At 38.7% G+C, this 17,333-nt stretch overlaps 1 protein-coding gene across 1 annotated transcript; it reads left to right on the top strand.

The window, feature by feature from the left end:
- The first annotated feature begins 6,775 nt into the window (after window positions 1-6,775).
- Window positions 6,776-8,440, top strand: LOC104088821 (uncharacterized). Its single transcript, XM_009593567.4, has 2 exons — window positions 6,776-6,967; window positions 7,395-8,440. Exons 1-2 carry the CDS (start codon window positions 6,825-6,827, stop codon window positions 8,167-8,169), a joined length of 918 nt encoding a protein of 305 aa, XP_009591862.1. The 5' UTR covers window positions 6,776-6,824; the 3' UTR covers window positions 8,170-8,440.
- Window positions 8,441-17,333: the final 8,893 nt, after the last annotated feature.

The raw sequence follows: 17,333 nt of genomic DNA, 5'->3' as shown, positions 1-17,333 counted from the left end.
GTGCTCCGCAAATGTGAGATTTATCTCGCAAAAGCGAGCTCTCAGAAGTGCAGAATCAGTCCGCAAATGCGAAAACTGGGCAGAAACATTTAAGGACCAAAAATGGTCATTTCGCCATTTTCGATTGAGATTTTGGAGCTCGATTTTTGGGCAATTTTGGAGGATTTCTTCACGACTTTGACTTGGGTAAATGTCCTATATCCGAAGGTGATTATATTTCATAAATCCAAAGTTATATTCATCGTTTAATTCAGATTTAAATGGTAGTAAATAAGATTTTTGAAAAATTTTTCAAGAACAAAAATTTAAGATTTGGAGGTCGAGTTTTATCAGAATGTGATAAAATTGGTATGGTTGAACTCGTATCGGAATGTGTGTTCTGATTTCGTAAAAATTATGTCGGGTTCCGAGAAGCGGGGCGTTGACTTTGGTTGACTTTTTAGAATAAAATTTTAAGTCAAAGTTTTATTATTCAAAATTATTTTCGATAAATTTTAATGAAGTTATACAATTAATTTGGATAGATTTGAGATGTCCGGAGGTCAATTCAAGCAAAAAGACGATTTTGGAATATCGGCATATCTTCATTAGTTGAGCGCATTAAGGCCACCCAATATGAGGATGAGCGATTTTGCAAATATAGAGATGAGGCCTTAGCTGGTAAAAGTAAGGATATGATTGTTGAAAGTGATGGTGTTCTTCGAATGGGTGACAGGCTATATGTCGCAGACGTAGATGGGTTGAGGCATGCTATTCTTAAAGAAGCTCACAACTCTAGATACATTATACATCTTGTATCCACAAATACAAGATGTTGGGGGCTCACAACTCTAAAGCAATTTTATTGGTGGGAAGGTATGAATAAAGATGTTGCTAACTTTGTTTCTAGTTGTTTGATTTGTCAGCAGGTCAAGGCTGAGCATCAGCAACCCGCATGACTGTTACAACAAATTGAGATTCCTAAGTAGAAGTGGGAAAGAATTACTATGGATTTTATCACCGGTCTACCACGATCCTTAGAGGTTATGACTCTGTATGGGTAATTGTAGATCGATTGACAAAATCAGCACACCAGTGGAGACTACATATAGTGGAGTAAGATATGCATATATATTTATGAACGAAATTCTCCGACTTCTCGGAGTTCCAGTATCCATCATCTCTGATAGAGGATCACAATTCACTTCACGCTTTTGAAAATCTTTTCAAGAAACATTGAGTACACGAGTAGATCTTAGTACTGCATTTCACCCACAGACAGTTGGGCAGTCTGAACGTACTATACAGATCTTGGAGGATATGTTGAGAGCTTGCATTCTTGAGTTTGGAGGTAGTTGGGACGCTTATCTACCTTTTGTTGAATTATTTTACAATAATAGCTTCCAGTCCAGTATTCAAATATGGTAGAAGATGTCGTTCTCCTATCAGATGGTTTGAAGCTGGTAAGACTAATTTATTGGGACCTGACTTAGTACAAGAAGCTTTGGACAAGGTCCAGTTGATCAGACAGAGATTGCTTATAACTCAAAGCAGACAAAAATCTTATGCGGATAAGAGAAAAAGAGACTTAGTGTTCGCAACTGGAGACAAAGTATTCCTACGAGTCTCTCCTATGAAGGGTGTGATGGAATTTGAGAAAAGAGGCAAGTTGAGCCCCAAATTTGTAGGACCGTATGAGATACTAGACTGAGTGGGAGCTGTGGCTTATTGTTTGGCACTTCCTCCTGAGTTGTCTTTTATTCATCCAGTATTTCATGTCTATATGCTTAGAAAATATATATCGTACTCCTCTTATGTGCTTGAAGCACCGACTATACCGCTCGATGAGAAATTGTCTTACGAGGAGGAGCCGATGAAAATTGTTGATAGACAAGTAAGAAAGCTACGGTCAAAGGAAATTGTGTGCGTAAAAGTCATATGGAGAAACCATGCAGCTGAAGAAGCTACATGGGAAGTGAAAGATGTTATGCGAGTCAAGTATCCTTATTTATTTCAGTCTACAGGTACGTACTTAGGTTAAATTAGGGGACCGAATTTTTATAAAGTGGGGAGGATGTAATATCTCGTAATTATTTTTAAGAAAAGGGCATATTGGTTATTTTAGCAAACTAAAAAAAACAAAAAGGGGGATTAGGGCCAAAGCCCAATACGGAGTTGGGGGGGGGGGGGGGGAGGGGGGTGAACAAAAAGGCAAAAGCCTAGGCTTAGAAGCCATTAAGCTTCGGCAGAAGCATTCAAGGAAATAAAAAAAAAAGGAAAAAAAGAAAAATCCTTGTCAGCCACTTTTGAGAATCAAAGGAAACACGAGGTTTAAGTTTTCTGCCATTGAAGAGGACCGCAAGTATTCAACACATAAAGCTAATTAAATAGAGAAGAAGAATGTAAATTTATAAACTTAATTCATAGATTTAATTCATAAATTCAATGGCTATAGAGTTGGGGTTGAGAGTTAGTTGAAGAATTAATATTTATGAAATAATAGAGTCCATAAAATTTTTCATGAATTGGTGAATATACTATATATTTGGGGTTGTAAACTTATATATTTGTATATATACCAATAAAAAAGGATATTCCTTTAGAAACTTTTCCGTTTCATTAGTGATCGGTAACCAAATATGATTGCTACTAATATTAGTAATATTGAAAAAAATGATTACAATGGAATTTTATAGCTGTGAGTTGGGATACTGAAATGGGTCTTGATATTTCAAGTAGAATAAAATGAATTATTGGGTAAATATAATTCGAAGAATTAAGAGCCAAATATAAAACTCGGAGGATTGGGTATTCTAAATTAGTGATGAATTTAGCCTAAATGAGGCAATTAACACGAGATCGATATTGATGTGGTTATAGATTGATTGAAGAAAGTCATACGGATCGCTCGAGGTAACGAGTTTGGTATTTCACACGAGTACTGTGAGTAGTAATCTTACCGCAATTTGTGTTTTAATAACTTGCATGATTTACACATAATTTTTAATATGAATATGTTGCCGAATATTTTGAGTTGCATGTGAGACAAGTCTTTTACTCGATATGATACCAAAATAGTTATTTGAGATAATTACCGTTGTTTTAAATATTCTTGTTGTCACTAGATATGTTTTACTATTACTTGAATTTACGGTTATCGAAATGAAATTACATGATTTGATAAGAACCGAAATGCCCTATATTGTTTTAAAATATTTTCTTATGAGTATAGACAGATTACAGAGACAAGTATAAATGGGAGTAGACTTTGAAGGATCCCGTAGCTAATGGCGGGTTCGTTAGACCTGGTGTACCTTGTAATTACCGATTAATTTTACATCCCTCGCTAGTGGAAAGGTAGAATTAGCATACCATTACTGATTTCCCTCGAGTAGGGACTACCGTTATATTTGACTTCTTGCGAAGAAGTCCACAGTTATACCGATTACATGATCCGTCCATTAAAACCTCCCAAACATGAATATTGATATTACACAGTATTTACCGAGCTTATTACCGAATTGTCAATTGATTTATATTACATGAAAAACATGATGAGACTGATTATTATTTATTGTTTCTGAAAGGGTATTCTTATGATATTTTCTATTTAATATATATACTATCATGTTTTCTGACTTGTCTCCAATAAAAACAGTTGTGGTTAAGTGTTATTACTCACTGAGCTAGCGACTCATTCCCCGTTAATTATTTTTACAGAGACAGCAGTTAACGCGGGCGAGGATTTCGTTAATTAGAGCGCACAGGTTGATAGTTCTTGGTGAGCCTCACACTTGTTCGCGTGGGCGAAAATTTTATTTATTGTTATGGTCTTTTCTTTGAACTCTTAGAGTCGCTCCATAGTCATTCTTTTAGTGTCATGAGTATTCTTTTGTTATTATAGACTTATGTTGAGTATCGCTCATTCTTATCAAAGTTGGAGATAAATTAGTATTTCTAACTATTAGTGGGTGAACTATTAATGGTACATATTTGTTTTTGTTAATTGATAAAGTTATTGTTGTTTGAATTGATATTAGGATGTTGTTTATTGATTTGAGAATAGGAAATTTTTGGGATAGTCCAAAAACAGGGAAAACTCTATCCGATTTTCTATAAAATACCGATGAGGCTTACTTGGGAGCACTTGCTCTTAAGTGCCGGTCATGATCCTAAATTGAGTCGTGACAGTTGGCTTGCCTAACAAACGGGGTTTGACGCCATCACGATCTTTAGTGGGATTTGGTGTCGTGACACAGCCAAACACAAGAGACACCAAAATTATTTTATGTGGAATATCTCTTGAAGAGTGTGTCTATAAGTTTAGGAAAGAGCATGAGATATATGGTTTACAGTAAATGAAGTCCACTTCAACAAGCGAATGTGACGTACATAAACTAAGGAAATTTCCGCAAATCACAAATAACATATCATGTCGAGTAACCAAAACAAAGATGGCATTTTCTTGCAAGCTGCTACTTTTATTTGTCTAAATCCCAACAACAAAGGCATGTCTTGTCACTATAAAAGTATGGCAGGTTCGTTGATATACAAGTTATGAGACTATTTCTTCTGTAGTATCTTAAGGATCTATTTTATTCCTGGCTTATTAATTATATGTATGGGAGGGTCTTTTTTCTTTATTTATTTTTTACTTTTTACTGTACATATAAGGGAGGGGAAGGGGAAATAGAGAAGGAATTACAAGGTGAGAAATCAAACCCTTACCGATATGTGAATAGAAGGAAACCTCTATTCAAAATATGAGGTACAAAGTGCTGAAAAATTTAAAAGAAAAGAAGTTAAATGTGTTTACGGAAAATAAACGACTTACTTTTCGAATGACACTTCCATAGAAAAAGTTTTCCGGTGTTTACATTTGGAGATTGAAAATATATTTCAGAAAAAGCACTTGTATTAAAGATTAACAATAGTAGTATTAACAAATTCTATAGTGTTTTGATGAAATTTTTTAGCAATTTATCTTGAATATCGTAACTTAAATAAAATATGTCATTAATTATCTGTATCATAGATAAAATACTAAAGCTGAGAAAACAAATTAAAACATTATAATTTTAAGAAATCGCATACAAAGAAAATTGGTAATTTAAAAGGCAAATTAAACATTGCTTTAGAGAGGAAGGGGAAAAGGAATTTCACTCCTTTCACCAATATGAATAACATACACATCACCACCAAAGGATGTGGTGCGGTGGATGTGACTACTCTTCTCTTAACCAAAGGTCTCGGGTTCGAGTCCCAGGTATGAAAAAATCCTTGGCAGGGAGCGCTTGCCCCCGAATGGGGCCTTACGCGGCGCGAATTCGGATAAGATACCGGACATCGGGTGGAAAACTAAAAAAAAATACACATCCAATGTTGGGATTGAAAATAATAAGATGTCAAGCGAAAGCTAGCAAAGCAAATTATACTAAAAATGCATGATAATTTAATATAGTTTGGTCAAGTGACCTACATCAATCTATTAGTATAAAAGAGAAAAACATATTGAGAAAATAAGTTTTTCTCCTAAGCAAAACTCTTTTAAGAGCTACATTGTAAATGCTATTATTGTGTTTTTCCTGTGAAGGACATATCCACGATTTATAGAGGTCACAACATTTTTCTCCAAGAAATGAATCTATCAAAAATGGAAGAGATTAGTAGCGGAGCCATATGCACTCAAGGAGTGTCAACCGACACCCCTTAGTCAAAAAATTACACTATGTAGTTAGGTAATATTTTTGAAAAAATAATATATATATATATATATATATATATATATATATATATATATAGAGAGAGAGAGAGAGAGAGAGAGAGAGAGAGAGAGAGAGAGAGAGAGACACACACTACATATTGACATCTCTTGACTTCTTGGTGAGTTTATTTCTTTATATTTTGACCTCACTTGATGAAAATTCTGGCTCCGCCACCGGAAGAGATCTATATTTTTCTTTAAAGAAAAGTAAAACAATTATGGTTAATATTCTACTCTTCCTTCAAGTAAAAGAATAAATCCAAATAAGATAAAAGAAAATTAGAACAAATTCCTAACCTCCAGCTCAAGTACTTAGCTTAATTAGCTCTCAATATTATATCGAAGCACATTTCTTTCTTTAATTACTTTTCATTGTTGTTTAGTAGTACATAATGCTTCAATAAATGCATCAAAGTATAAATTCAAGTAAAAATAATGAACTGTTGTTTGATAGAAACACTATTGTTACTTTTATATTAAAACTCTAAATCTCATATGTTGAATGCATGTACCAAATTCTCGTGGATTTGATTGTGCATGAAGTTAACGTGCAAGTTTGAGCTTAATGAGATGGAGAAAACAGCCTTTTGGAGGCTTACAATGTACTTTAGATTTGGTTTCAGTGATTTTTCAAAATAAGCTTTTGAGAAAAAAATTGTATATGAGTTTCAAAACATCTTTTACTCTCAAACAAATAGAAGGAAAAAAAAGAGTTCGCACGCAACATTTTCCTAGGATTTCTTTTTACGCTTATTTATAATTTATAATTTTAATTATAACCGACTGGCAAAACTAATACGAATATGTGACTCATTAAAAGGAAAGTATTGTCTATCACGAGCTTCTTTATTTTTACGACTCAAATCCGATAATATTAACGATAGAGGGATCTCATCCATGATATCCACCACGCCACATCCATGGTTCCTTGTCAAGTTTGTACTAATAAAAATCTTTTAAAATAAAATAAATGGAAATAAAGTACGTCATGATTCCTTAGCCATCTATATAATGTTCTCGCTTTTCCCTCATTTCATCTCATCCAAGACTAATAAATAAAGTATTTGTGATAACTCAAAAAATGGGCTCATTGATAGGGCACGTAATACCAGGTTTTGGTTTCTTTCTTATTGGTATTTGGCATTTGCTCAACCACATAAAATTACATGCTCTGAACCCAAAATCCTACACTTCTTTGATATGGTTCCCAGCACCAAAAAGCAGGTATTTAGAACTTTTCTTCATTATTCTGAGTAGTTTCAAGATTTAATTTGATGAGTTCGACTTGTAGCACTCAACTTACTACACTTTTGAAAGCAAGATATATATTAGAATTTTTCTTGATTATTGAGAGTAATTTCAGGATTTAAATTTGATGAGTTCAATTTGAAATTTATTTTATCACTTAACTCATTATATATTTGAATTAAATTAGGTATTTAGAACATTTCTTGATTATTCAAAGCTATTTTAGGATTAAAATTTGATGAATTCAATCTTTAAAAGTTTTAACGCACATAACTCATTGTACATTTGAGGTCAAGTATTTTAGAGCTTTTCTTGATTATTCATAGCGCAATTTTAGAATTTAATTTTGATGAGTTCGTGTTTATAATTTTTAGCACTTAACTCATTGTACTTTTAAAATCAGGTATGCCGAGCTTTTCTTCATTATGGGTGGCACCTTAGCCTCCATATCAATGGAACTCTTCATTGGTCCATCAAAACACCAACCTCTGGACTCTGATGGAACTATTCCTTCTTATCATCTCCATAATTTTGAACATGCAAATATATCCCTTACTTTCTTTGTCTATGCAGTCTTTTCAATAATCTTTGACAAAATCAATATCCCTTCAACCGCAGCCAAATATGGGCTCACACTATTTCTTGGAGCTGTTGCATTTGGCCAAGAACTTCTTCTCTTCCATCTTCATTCTACTGACCATACAGGTGTTGAAGGACAGTACCATTGGCTTCTCCAATTTGTCATTTTTGCATCTTTAGCCACTACCCTTTTGAGCATTCCTTTCCCCAAGAGTTTCTTGAACAGTTTTGTGAGATCTTATAGCATTATGTTTCAAGGAATTTGGCTTATGGTTATAGGTATTATGCTTTGGACTCCAGATTTTATCCCAAAAGGTTGTTTTTTGAACTTGGAAGATGGTCATAAAGTGGTTAGATGCCATAATAATGAAGCCCTAGAAAGAGCAAAGTCACTAGTAAATATCCAATTTAGTTGGTATTTAGTTGGCATCACAGTTTTTACCGTCTCTCTTTATTTGGTTCTGGTCAAGATTTTTCGAGAAAATGTTGAGTACCTGTCTCTAATAAGCAAATTTGAGGACGAGGATTTTGAGGATGTTGAAGCTCAGAAGAGAAAACTTGGAGTGTTTCTTGAAACGGGAAAACAAGAAAATAGTTAGAGGGTGTGTGTGTGTGAGAGTGAAGAGGGGGAATGGGCAAAAATAAAAATGTATGTATACTCTGGTTTGGTGTGTTACGTTGTATTTTACTATTTTGATTAAGCGTAGTAAAAATAAAAAAACTGCTACCTTAGAGAAAACAGAAGAACGGGCAGAAAGACAGATCAAAGTGGGGGTGGGCGGGGAATTTGGTTCAAGATTTCTGTGGTTTGATGAGAGCAATGTTGATCGTTGGGAGGAATTTGATTAATAAATCTTGTTCAATATGTAATGTAGTACTTGTTGGAAAAACTAGGTTTCGTCTCAAAAGGGATGGTCTCTAACTTTCTTCTTTATTTTAAAATAGAGCTAAACATCCATGCATTGATAGTATTAAAAAAAAGGATCTTTACATAAATATCCGAAAAGAGACAAAAATATCCATATTAAAATGCTTAAAATTTTCCTAACTCCACCTATTAAACCAAAATTGCCCTTAACATTTATTTTGAATTAAAAATACTCTTTAACAGCACTATGAGATGGCATATGTGGGGTTTTTAATTAAGTAACTGACACTAATTTATTGATCTATGTGGATATTAGACCCAATATATAAATAACCCGACCCATTCAAATTAACCCAAAACCCAAACATGTTTTATCTTAAGCCGACTTTCCCCTACTCCCTCACATGATTTAGGAGTGAAATAATCAGTCATACAGAAGTTAATAAAGCAAATCTTGAACGACAATAAATCAGACAACAAAAGAGAAATATACCAAAAGAAACACAAATATTTAACATGGTTCGATCAATTGACCTACTTACGTCCACATGCGGAGAGGTGCAATTCACGATATAAAAGAGAGGACAAAATCGAGAGAGCAACCTCACAAAGAGAGACACAGAAGTAACAGTATCACGACCCAATTTCACCTATAGGTTATGGTGGTGCCCAACATCACAGATAGGCAAGCCAACTAGTGAATTAAAAATATATTTCCTCATTTAATAAATTTTCGAGTAATTAACCTCTTCTTATTTGCAAGATTGAAGAAAATATAAACGGATTCTGATTAAATGAAAATCAAGAAAATAATTCAAACAATAATTCTACTAGTGTGTGTGCCAAGACCTGATGTCACAACTGTATGAGCATCTAGTAGATTTTACAAAATTCTAAATACTCTCTGAATATAAAATAGACGGCATACAAATACAAGGAGAGGCACTAGTTGCTGCAGAATAGCTCAGAAAGGCAGCTCATCACTAAGCCTCGGGATAACGCGGGGGTGCACTGGTAGGACCGCCTAAAGTTCCTGTCTCAGGTCCTGCACAAAAAGTGCAGCAAGCATAGTATGAGTACGTAAACAATGTGTATCCAGTAAGTATCAAGTCTAATATCGAAGAAGTAGTGACGAGAGGTCGACTTTGACACTCATTATGGGTTAAAAATATTAAAATAGGAGTATTTAAATAAACATGATTTATTAAATAATTATAATTTTCTTAACAAGCGGAAATAAATAACTTTTTCAGAATTCAATAATTTCCAATAAACCATTTATCTTCACAAGCTGCAATAAAATGTCAAGATATCGTGTAATTTTTATTATTAAGCACGATTTATATCGAGGTCGTACGACCCAATCCATAGTGTCGGGTACATTGCCGAAGACGTGCGACACAATCCATAGATGCATCTATCTACTGCTGAGGCATTCGGCCCGCTCCACAAAAAGAGAAGGAATATTTTATAAGCATTTGACTTAAATATTAATGAGGTTTTATAAAAAAATAATACGAATTTTATTAGCAGTCTTTCACAATTTCTCCAACAAAAATTAATAAAATTAGACAATTTAATTTCACAAGTATAGTGCGAGAATTTCCAAATAGTTCATGAATTTGGTCCTAAAACTACCTGGACAATAGCATAATAGTAGCTACGCACGGACTCTCGTCACCTCGTACGTATGTAGCCCCCACAATTTGAAGCATATATTTATTTACAACACCTATGGGGTAAATACCCTTATACAAGGTTAGACAAGAGACTTACCTCGCTCAGAAGCCTCATTGTCGGCTCCAACGCCACTCTAACACCTCAAACATATACTTGTCGATCAAAAATTATACAAACAATGTGCAACTCAATCAATACGTGTTCTAATACCCATAACTAATCAATTTAAATAATTTTCAACTCCGCTCAAAAAGTCGGTAACATTTACCCACTGGCCCACCTGCCCGGATTCCGAAATGTTTTGAAGATAAACGTTACCCATAACAATACGAACTCGATTATATCATTTATTCTAAATTTCATGTCCAATTTCGTGGTAAAAATCTAAAAATACCAATTTCTAGGGTTTTCTTCAAAACCCCAAAATTTACTAATATCCATGAATTTACAAGCCTAAATTCGTATATAAACCAAGTATTTAACTTGCAATAGGTGGGAATCACTTACCTTGCATTAGATGGTGAAAATACTCCCTTGAAGAGCTCCAAAATCGCCCAAGCCGTGTGGAAAATGGGTGAAATGAACCCAAACCCTGTTTTTAAAACATTTTGCCCACCACAACACCCTTTTTTTTCGCAAACACGGCACTGCCTTCGCGTTCGCAAAGCACAACCAGCTTCAGCTTCAGCTTCAAATTCTCTTTCGCGAACACGAAGAGGGGCTGGCGAACGCGATGCCTTTCCAGGCCTGACCATCACGAACACAACACCACTCTCAGGAATGCGTAGGTCAACACTTCCCAGGTCCAGTTTACCTTATGTGAACACGAAGCTCAACTGCCCAGGCCTTCGCGAGTGACTCCTTGTAACGACCCGGTCGGTCGTTTCGAGAGTTATAGCCCCGTTTTCCCCATTTCTTCTTTTTTGTGTTCTTCAGCTATATTATGGTACGTTTGGTTAGTTGGTTCGGGTTCGGAGTAGTTTCGCAGTGAATTGAGACACTTTGTCTCTTTATTAGAAACTTAAGTTGGAAAAGTCAACCGGATGTTGACTTATGTATAAACAATCTCAGATTTGAATTTTGATGGCTCTGTTAGCTCCGTTAAGTGATTTTAAAAATAGGAGCGCGTCCAGAATGTGATTTGGAGGTCCGTAGTAGAATTAGGCTTGAATTGGCAAAACTAAAAAATTTGGTGATTTTGGTCGGCAGTGGAAAATTTGATATCGGGGTTGGAATGTATTTACGGAAGTTGGAGTAGGTTCGTGGTGTCATTTTTGACGTGTGTGCAAAATTTGAGGTCATTCGGACGTGGTTTGATAGGTTTCGGCATCGTTTGCGGAATTTGGAAGTTTAGAAGTTCTTAGGCTTGAATCCGAGGGTAATTTGGTGTTTTGATGTTGTTTTGAGTGATTCGAAGGTTTGACTAAGTTCGTATGATGTTATGGGACGTGTTGGTATGTTTGGTCGAGGTCTCGAGGGCCTCGGGGTGATTCCAGGTGGTTAACGGAAGGTTTGGAACTTGGAAAATGCAGCTGAAGCTGCTGGTTCTGGTATCTTCCTCACCTGCAGAGTGGGAGCTGCAGGTGTAAGCCCGCTGAAGCGACTGAGGAGATGCAGATGCGTCCATGGAGGAACTGGGCAGGAACTGCAGGTGCAAAGGTATTCCCGCACATGCAAGAGTCGTAGATGTGGGCAGGCATGTGCGAGTGCGAGAGGGAATCCGTAGGTACGAAGTAGTTTCCGCACCTGCGATGATCGTAGATGTGGTCGAGAGTCGCAGAAGCGGTCCATGGGTTTTAAGTGACTTTTCGCAGAAGCGGAGCTTGGTCCGCAGATACGGCGTCGTAGAAGCGACAAAAGGGACCGCAGGTGCTGTTTCACTGGGCAGAATATATAAATAGAGGATTTCAAGATTTTTCTTCATTTCCAAAATTTTGAACTCGGACTTTGGAGCGTTTGAGGTGATTTTTGAAGGAAATTCACGGCTATTTACTGAGGTAAGTTCCTCGAGCTTAATTATCCTTAGCTATGGTGTTTTTCCATTGATTTCTCACCTAATTAGTGGGGTTTTGGAGTGAAATTGGGGGTCCAGGGCTTGGGATTTTGAAGAGTGGATTTTGGGAATTTGAAAGACCAAATGATGTCGGATTTTGATGAATTTAGTATGGTTAGACTCGTGAGTGAATGGGATTTCGATTTTTGTGATTTTTGTCGAGTTTCTAGACGTAGGCCCGGGTGGTCGGGTTGAGCCGAATTCGGATTTTTGGGTCTAATTTGATAGCTTTCTTGTGGGATTGATCCCTTAAACCATTGTAAGGGTGTTGTACTGTTTGTGACTAGATTTGGAGCTTTTGGAGGCCAATTCGAGAGGAAAGGGCATTCCGGAGTAGGATTCTACGCCATTGAAGTAAGTAATAGTTTCTAAATTTGGTTTTGAGGGTATGAAACCCCGAGGATTGGTATGATGTGAGTGTTTGGAGGTGACGCATATGCTAGGTGACGGGCCTGTGAGCATGCACCATGAGGGATTGTGACTTGGTCCGTCCCGTGAGACTGTAAAGTCAAATAGCCATTTTTATTACTTGTTTTTCCTTGTCTTTGAGTAATTGACTGCCTTTCATGTTAGAAACCATGCTTAGGCCATATGATATCACTGTTGGGACCCGCATCGGTTGTAAACTTGTTGAATTGACTGCTAATTGCTGTCTTGTACTCAGTCACAGTCCTACTCGTGTGTTATATCTCTGTTCCCTCTCATTTCTTGTTTATACTTATTGTATTCTTTGTTTGGGCCAATTATTATGATATTCTGTGAGCCCGAGCGACTGGAGAGGTTAGTGACTGAGATAGCGCATGAGTGCCGAGCTGTGAGCTATGTGAGGTTATATGGATCGGGTTGCACGCCGCAACGAGGCTTATGGCTACTTATATGATTGGGTCGGGCTACACGCCACAGTGATATAGCATTTGGACTGAAAGGAACCCCTCCGGAGTCTGCACACCCCCAGTGAGCGCAAGTACCTATTGAGAGTGTGTATTGAAGGCTGAGAGCCGAGAGTATGAGTTGTTGAGATGAGTTGAGTGACTGATGCCTTGAGAGGCTATGCTTGCTTTTATTTATTATTGCACTTAGTTGTTATCTGTTGTTGTGGTGAAATTTCTGGAAGATTCATATCTGTTTTACTTGAGCTCGAATTGATTTGACTTACACCACCAGAATTGAAAGCATGCTCACTCTTTACAAAAAACTTTTGAAATGAACTGTATTTATTTTTATATAGCTCGTCACTGCTTCTCAGTTCCTTATTTAATTATGTTACTTGCTGAATTGGTTGTACTCATGCTACACCCTGTACTTCATGGGCAGATCCAGGTATGTATGGTTCTGGCGGTCGCTGAGTTCATGCACGAGCTGACTATCAGAGACTTACGAAGTAGTTGCTGGCATCCAGAGTCCTTGTTTCTCCTTTCTCATTATATTTTCTATCTTATTTTGGGCATTTGGAACAGACTGTAGTAGACTCTATTTTCTAGATTGGTTGTTAGATGCTCGTGACTTAGTGACATCCCGATATCGGGTTATTTTTTTGCACTTATGTTTTAATTGGGTTTTACCCCCATTTTATGAAAAACTCTAGTTATTTTAAATGTCTTAATTCTTTTCTGTTAAATTTTGAAAGTGTTTTGGAAAGGTCAGCTTGCCTAGTACCATGATAGGTGCCATCACGACGGGTTAGGTTTGGGTCGTTACAAGTTGGTATCAGAGCATAGGTTACATAAGTCTCACGAGCCATGAGCAGGTTTTGTAGAGTCTTGCAGATCGGTACAGAGACGTTTGTACTTATCTTCGAGAGGCTGCCGAACCCTTAGAAAATTTCTCATTTTTGAATTCTTCTCGTGCTAATCTGTTGATTCTAGTAACTAAACATTTGTTCTTTCATTCTCTCATAGATGGTGAGGAATCGTACTACCGGGCAAGATGGACAACCACCAGTACCACCATCCAGGGCCACGGTAGGGGCAGAGGCGCAGCCCGCACAGCAGCTGGGGCAGTACCTGCAGATTCACCAGTTGCCCCAGATCAGGACCAGATTCCAGTTGTTGATGCACCAGCTCCGGCACCACCTATTCCTATTGTGATTCTGACCGTGTGTACCAGTCTTGCTCAGGTGGTCTCTGTTTCGGACGCAGCAGCCACTTCTCAGGCCGAGGGAGGTGCTTAAACTCCCGCTGCCGGCACACCAGAGCAGGTGGTGTAGGGATTCCAGACACCGGGGCACCACCAGCCCGGCCGATTGCAGCTGCCCAGGACTATGTGGTTCCTGCCATGCTTGAGGATGAGCAGCGTAGATTGGAGAGGTTTTGGAGACTCCAGCCTCCATCTTTCAGTGGTACCGAGGGAGAGGATGCATAGGGTTTCTTGCATAGGTGTTAGAGGATACTCCATACAACAGGTATTCTAGAGTCCAATGGGGTCTCCTTCACTACTTTTCAATTCTCTGGGGATGCCTTCAGTTGGTGAGAGGCTTACAAGAGGCGTAGGCCGGTCGGTGCAACACCCCTTACATGGCAGCAGTTCTCCGGTCTATTTCTGGAGAAGTTCGTGCCTCAGTCCCGCAGAGAGGAGCTGCGCAGACAGTTTGAGCAGCTTCGTCAGGGTGATATGTCTGTGACACAGTATGAGATGCGATTCTCGGAGTTGGCCCGTCATGCTATCTGGTTGGTTCCCACAGACAGGGAGAGGATCATGAGGTTTATTAATGGCCTCACTTTTCAACTGCGACTGCTTATGACGAGAGAGATAGTGTCTGGTGCTACTTTTGATGAGGTTTTCTACATTGCTCATCAGATTAAGATGGTTTACAGTCAGGAGAGGGTTTAGAGGGAGGCCAAGAGGCCCCGTGGACATGGTGGATTTAGTGATGTTCCTTCAGGGGGGAATTCTACCACAGTAGTGGTCATCCTTTCAGACATGCTTAGACGGCTCGCCCAGTGCACCGTGGTGCATCATCTAGCCATGGTTCATACAGCTATTAGCAGGGCCATTCATCTCTCAGTTCCCTCCCAACTCAGAGTTTGTCCCGTGCTCCATCGGGTCAGGGCTCGTCTATGTTAGGTCTTTCTACCAGTCATCCTGGTGCTCGGGGCTCTCTTTAGTCCCCAGCACCAGCACCAGGGTGTTGCTATGAGTGTGGAGAGTTTGGCCACATCAAGAGACATTATTCCCGCCTTACGGGGGGTCCAGCTCAACAGAGGAGCCAGTATACTACATCAGCACTAGTCTCTTCACTACCCGCTCAGCCAGCTCGGGGTGGAGCCCATCAGCTAGGGGTCGCCCAAGAGGGGGAGGCCAATAAGGGGGTGGCCAGGTCCATTTCTATGCTCTTCCTGCCAAACCAGATGCTATTGATTCAGATGCTGTGATTATAGGTATCATCTCAGTTTGTCACAGAGATGCCTCTGTATTATTTGACCTTGGTTCCACTTATTCATATGTTTCCTCGTATTTCGCTCATTTTCTGGATATGCCCCATGAGTCTTTAATTTCATCTATTCATGTATCTACTCCTGTGGGCGATACTATTGTTGTGGACCGCGTATATCGGTCATATGTGGTGACTATTGGGAGTCTGGAGACCTGAGTAGACCTTTTGCTGCTCAGTATGGTTGACTTCGATGTGATTTTGGGTATGGATTGGTTGTCTCCATGCCATGCCATTCTTGATTATCAAGCTAAGACGGTGACGTTGACGATGCTAGATTTGCGGAGGGTTGAGTGAAGTGGTTCTATAAACTACGTACCTAGTAGGGTGATCTCATATTTGAAGGCTCAGTGGATGGTTGAGAAGGGTTGTCTATCCTATTTCGCTTTTGTGAGGGATGTTAGTGCAGAGACTCCTGCCATTGATTCTGTTCCGGTGGTATGTGACTTTCCTGATGTGTTTCCTGTAGACCTGTCGGGCATACTGCCTAACAGGGATATTGACTTTGGTATTGATTTGGTGCCGGGCAGTCAGCCCATTTCTATTTCACCGTATCATATGGCACCAGCGGAGTTGAAGGAGTTGAAAGAACAGCTTCAGGAACTCCTTGATAAGGGGTTTATTTGGCCTAGCATGTCACCTTGGGGTGCACCAGTGTTATTTGTTAAGAAGAAGGATGGTTCCATGAGGATGTGCATTGATTACAGGCAGTTGAACAAGGTCACAGTCAAGAACAAGTATCCTTTTCCTCGTATTGATGATCTATTTGACCAGCTTCAGGGAGCAAGGGTGTTCTCCAAGATTGATTTCCGGTCTGGGTATCACCAGCTGAAGATTCAGGATTCGGATATTCTTAAGACAACTTTCAGGACCCGATATGGACATTATGAGTTCTTAGTGATGTCATTTGGGATGACCAATGCCCCAGCAACGTTCATGCATTTGATGAACAGTGTATTCCAGCCCTATTTTGACTCATTCGTTATTGTATTTTTTGATGACATCCTGGTGTACTCTCGTAGCCAAGAGGAGCATGCTCAGTATTTGAGGATTGTATTGCAGAAATTGAGGGAGGAGAAGCTTTATGCAAAGTTCTCCAAGTGTGAGTTTTGGCTCGGTTCAGTAGCATTCTTGGGGCACGTGGTGTCTAGTAAGGGTATTCAGGTGGATCCGAAGAAGATAGAGGCAGTGCAGAGTTGGCCCAGACCGTCCTCACCCATGGAGATTAGGAACTTTCTTGGTTTGGCAGGCTATTTCCGTCGTTTTGTGGAGGGTTTTTCATCTATTGCATTGCCCTTGACCAGATTGACCCAAAAGGGTTCTCCATTCAGGTGGTCAGATAGGTGCGAGGAGAGCTTTTAGAAGCTCAAGACTGCTTTGACCACGGCTCCAGTTCTAGTTCTACCATCAGCTTCTAGTTCCTACACAGTGTATTGTGATTCCTCGCGGATAGGTATTGGATGTGTTCTGATGTAGGAGGGTAGAGTGATTGCTTATGCTTCACGCCAGTTGAAGACTCATTAGAAGAACTATCCTGTCCATGATCTTGAGTTAGCAGCTATTGTTCACGCCTTGAAGATTTGGCGGCACTATCTGTACGGGGTTCATTGTGAGATTTACACTGATCATCGATGTTTGCAGCATCTGTTCAAACAGAAGGATATTAACTTGCGTCAGCGGAGGTGGTTGGAGCTTCTCAAGGACTATGATATCACCATTTTGTACCATCCCG

The sequence above is a fragment of the Nicotiana tomentosiformis genome, chromosome 1 (assembly GCF_000390325.3).
Source record: "Nicotiana tomentosiformis chromosome 1, ASM39032v3, whole genome shotgun sequence".
NCBI lineage: Eukaryota > Viridiplantae > Streptophyta > Magnoliopsida > Solanales > Solanaceae > Nicotiana > Nicotiana tomentosiformis.
The sequence above is the reverse complement of the archived record's forward strand: the minus strand, read 5'-3'. Positions and strand labels throughout refer to the sequence as shown.

Bases quoted from the DNA above. Each gene is read 5' to 3' on its own strand.
- LOC104088821 (XM_009593567.4), top strand. From the start codon at position 6,825: ATGGGCTCATTGATAGGGCACGTAATACCAGGTTTTGGTTTCTTTCTT. The intron at 6,968-7,394 runs GTATTTAGAACT...TTTTAAAATCAG, and splicing joins TTCCCAGCACCAAAAAGCAG to GTATGCCGAGCTTTTCTTCA.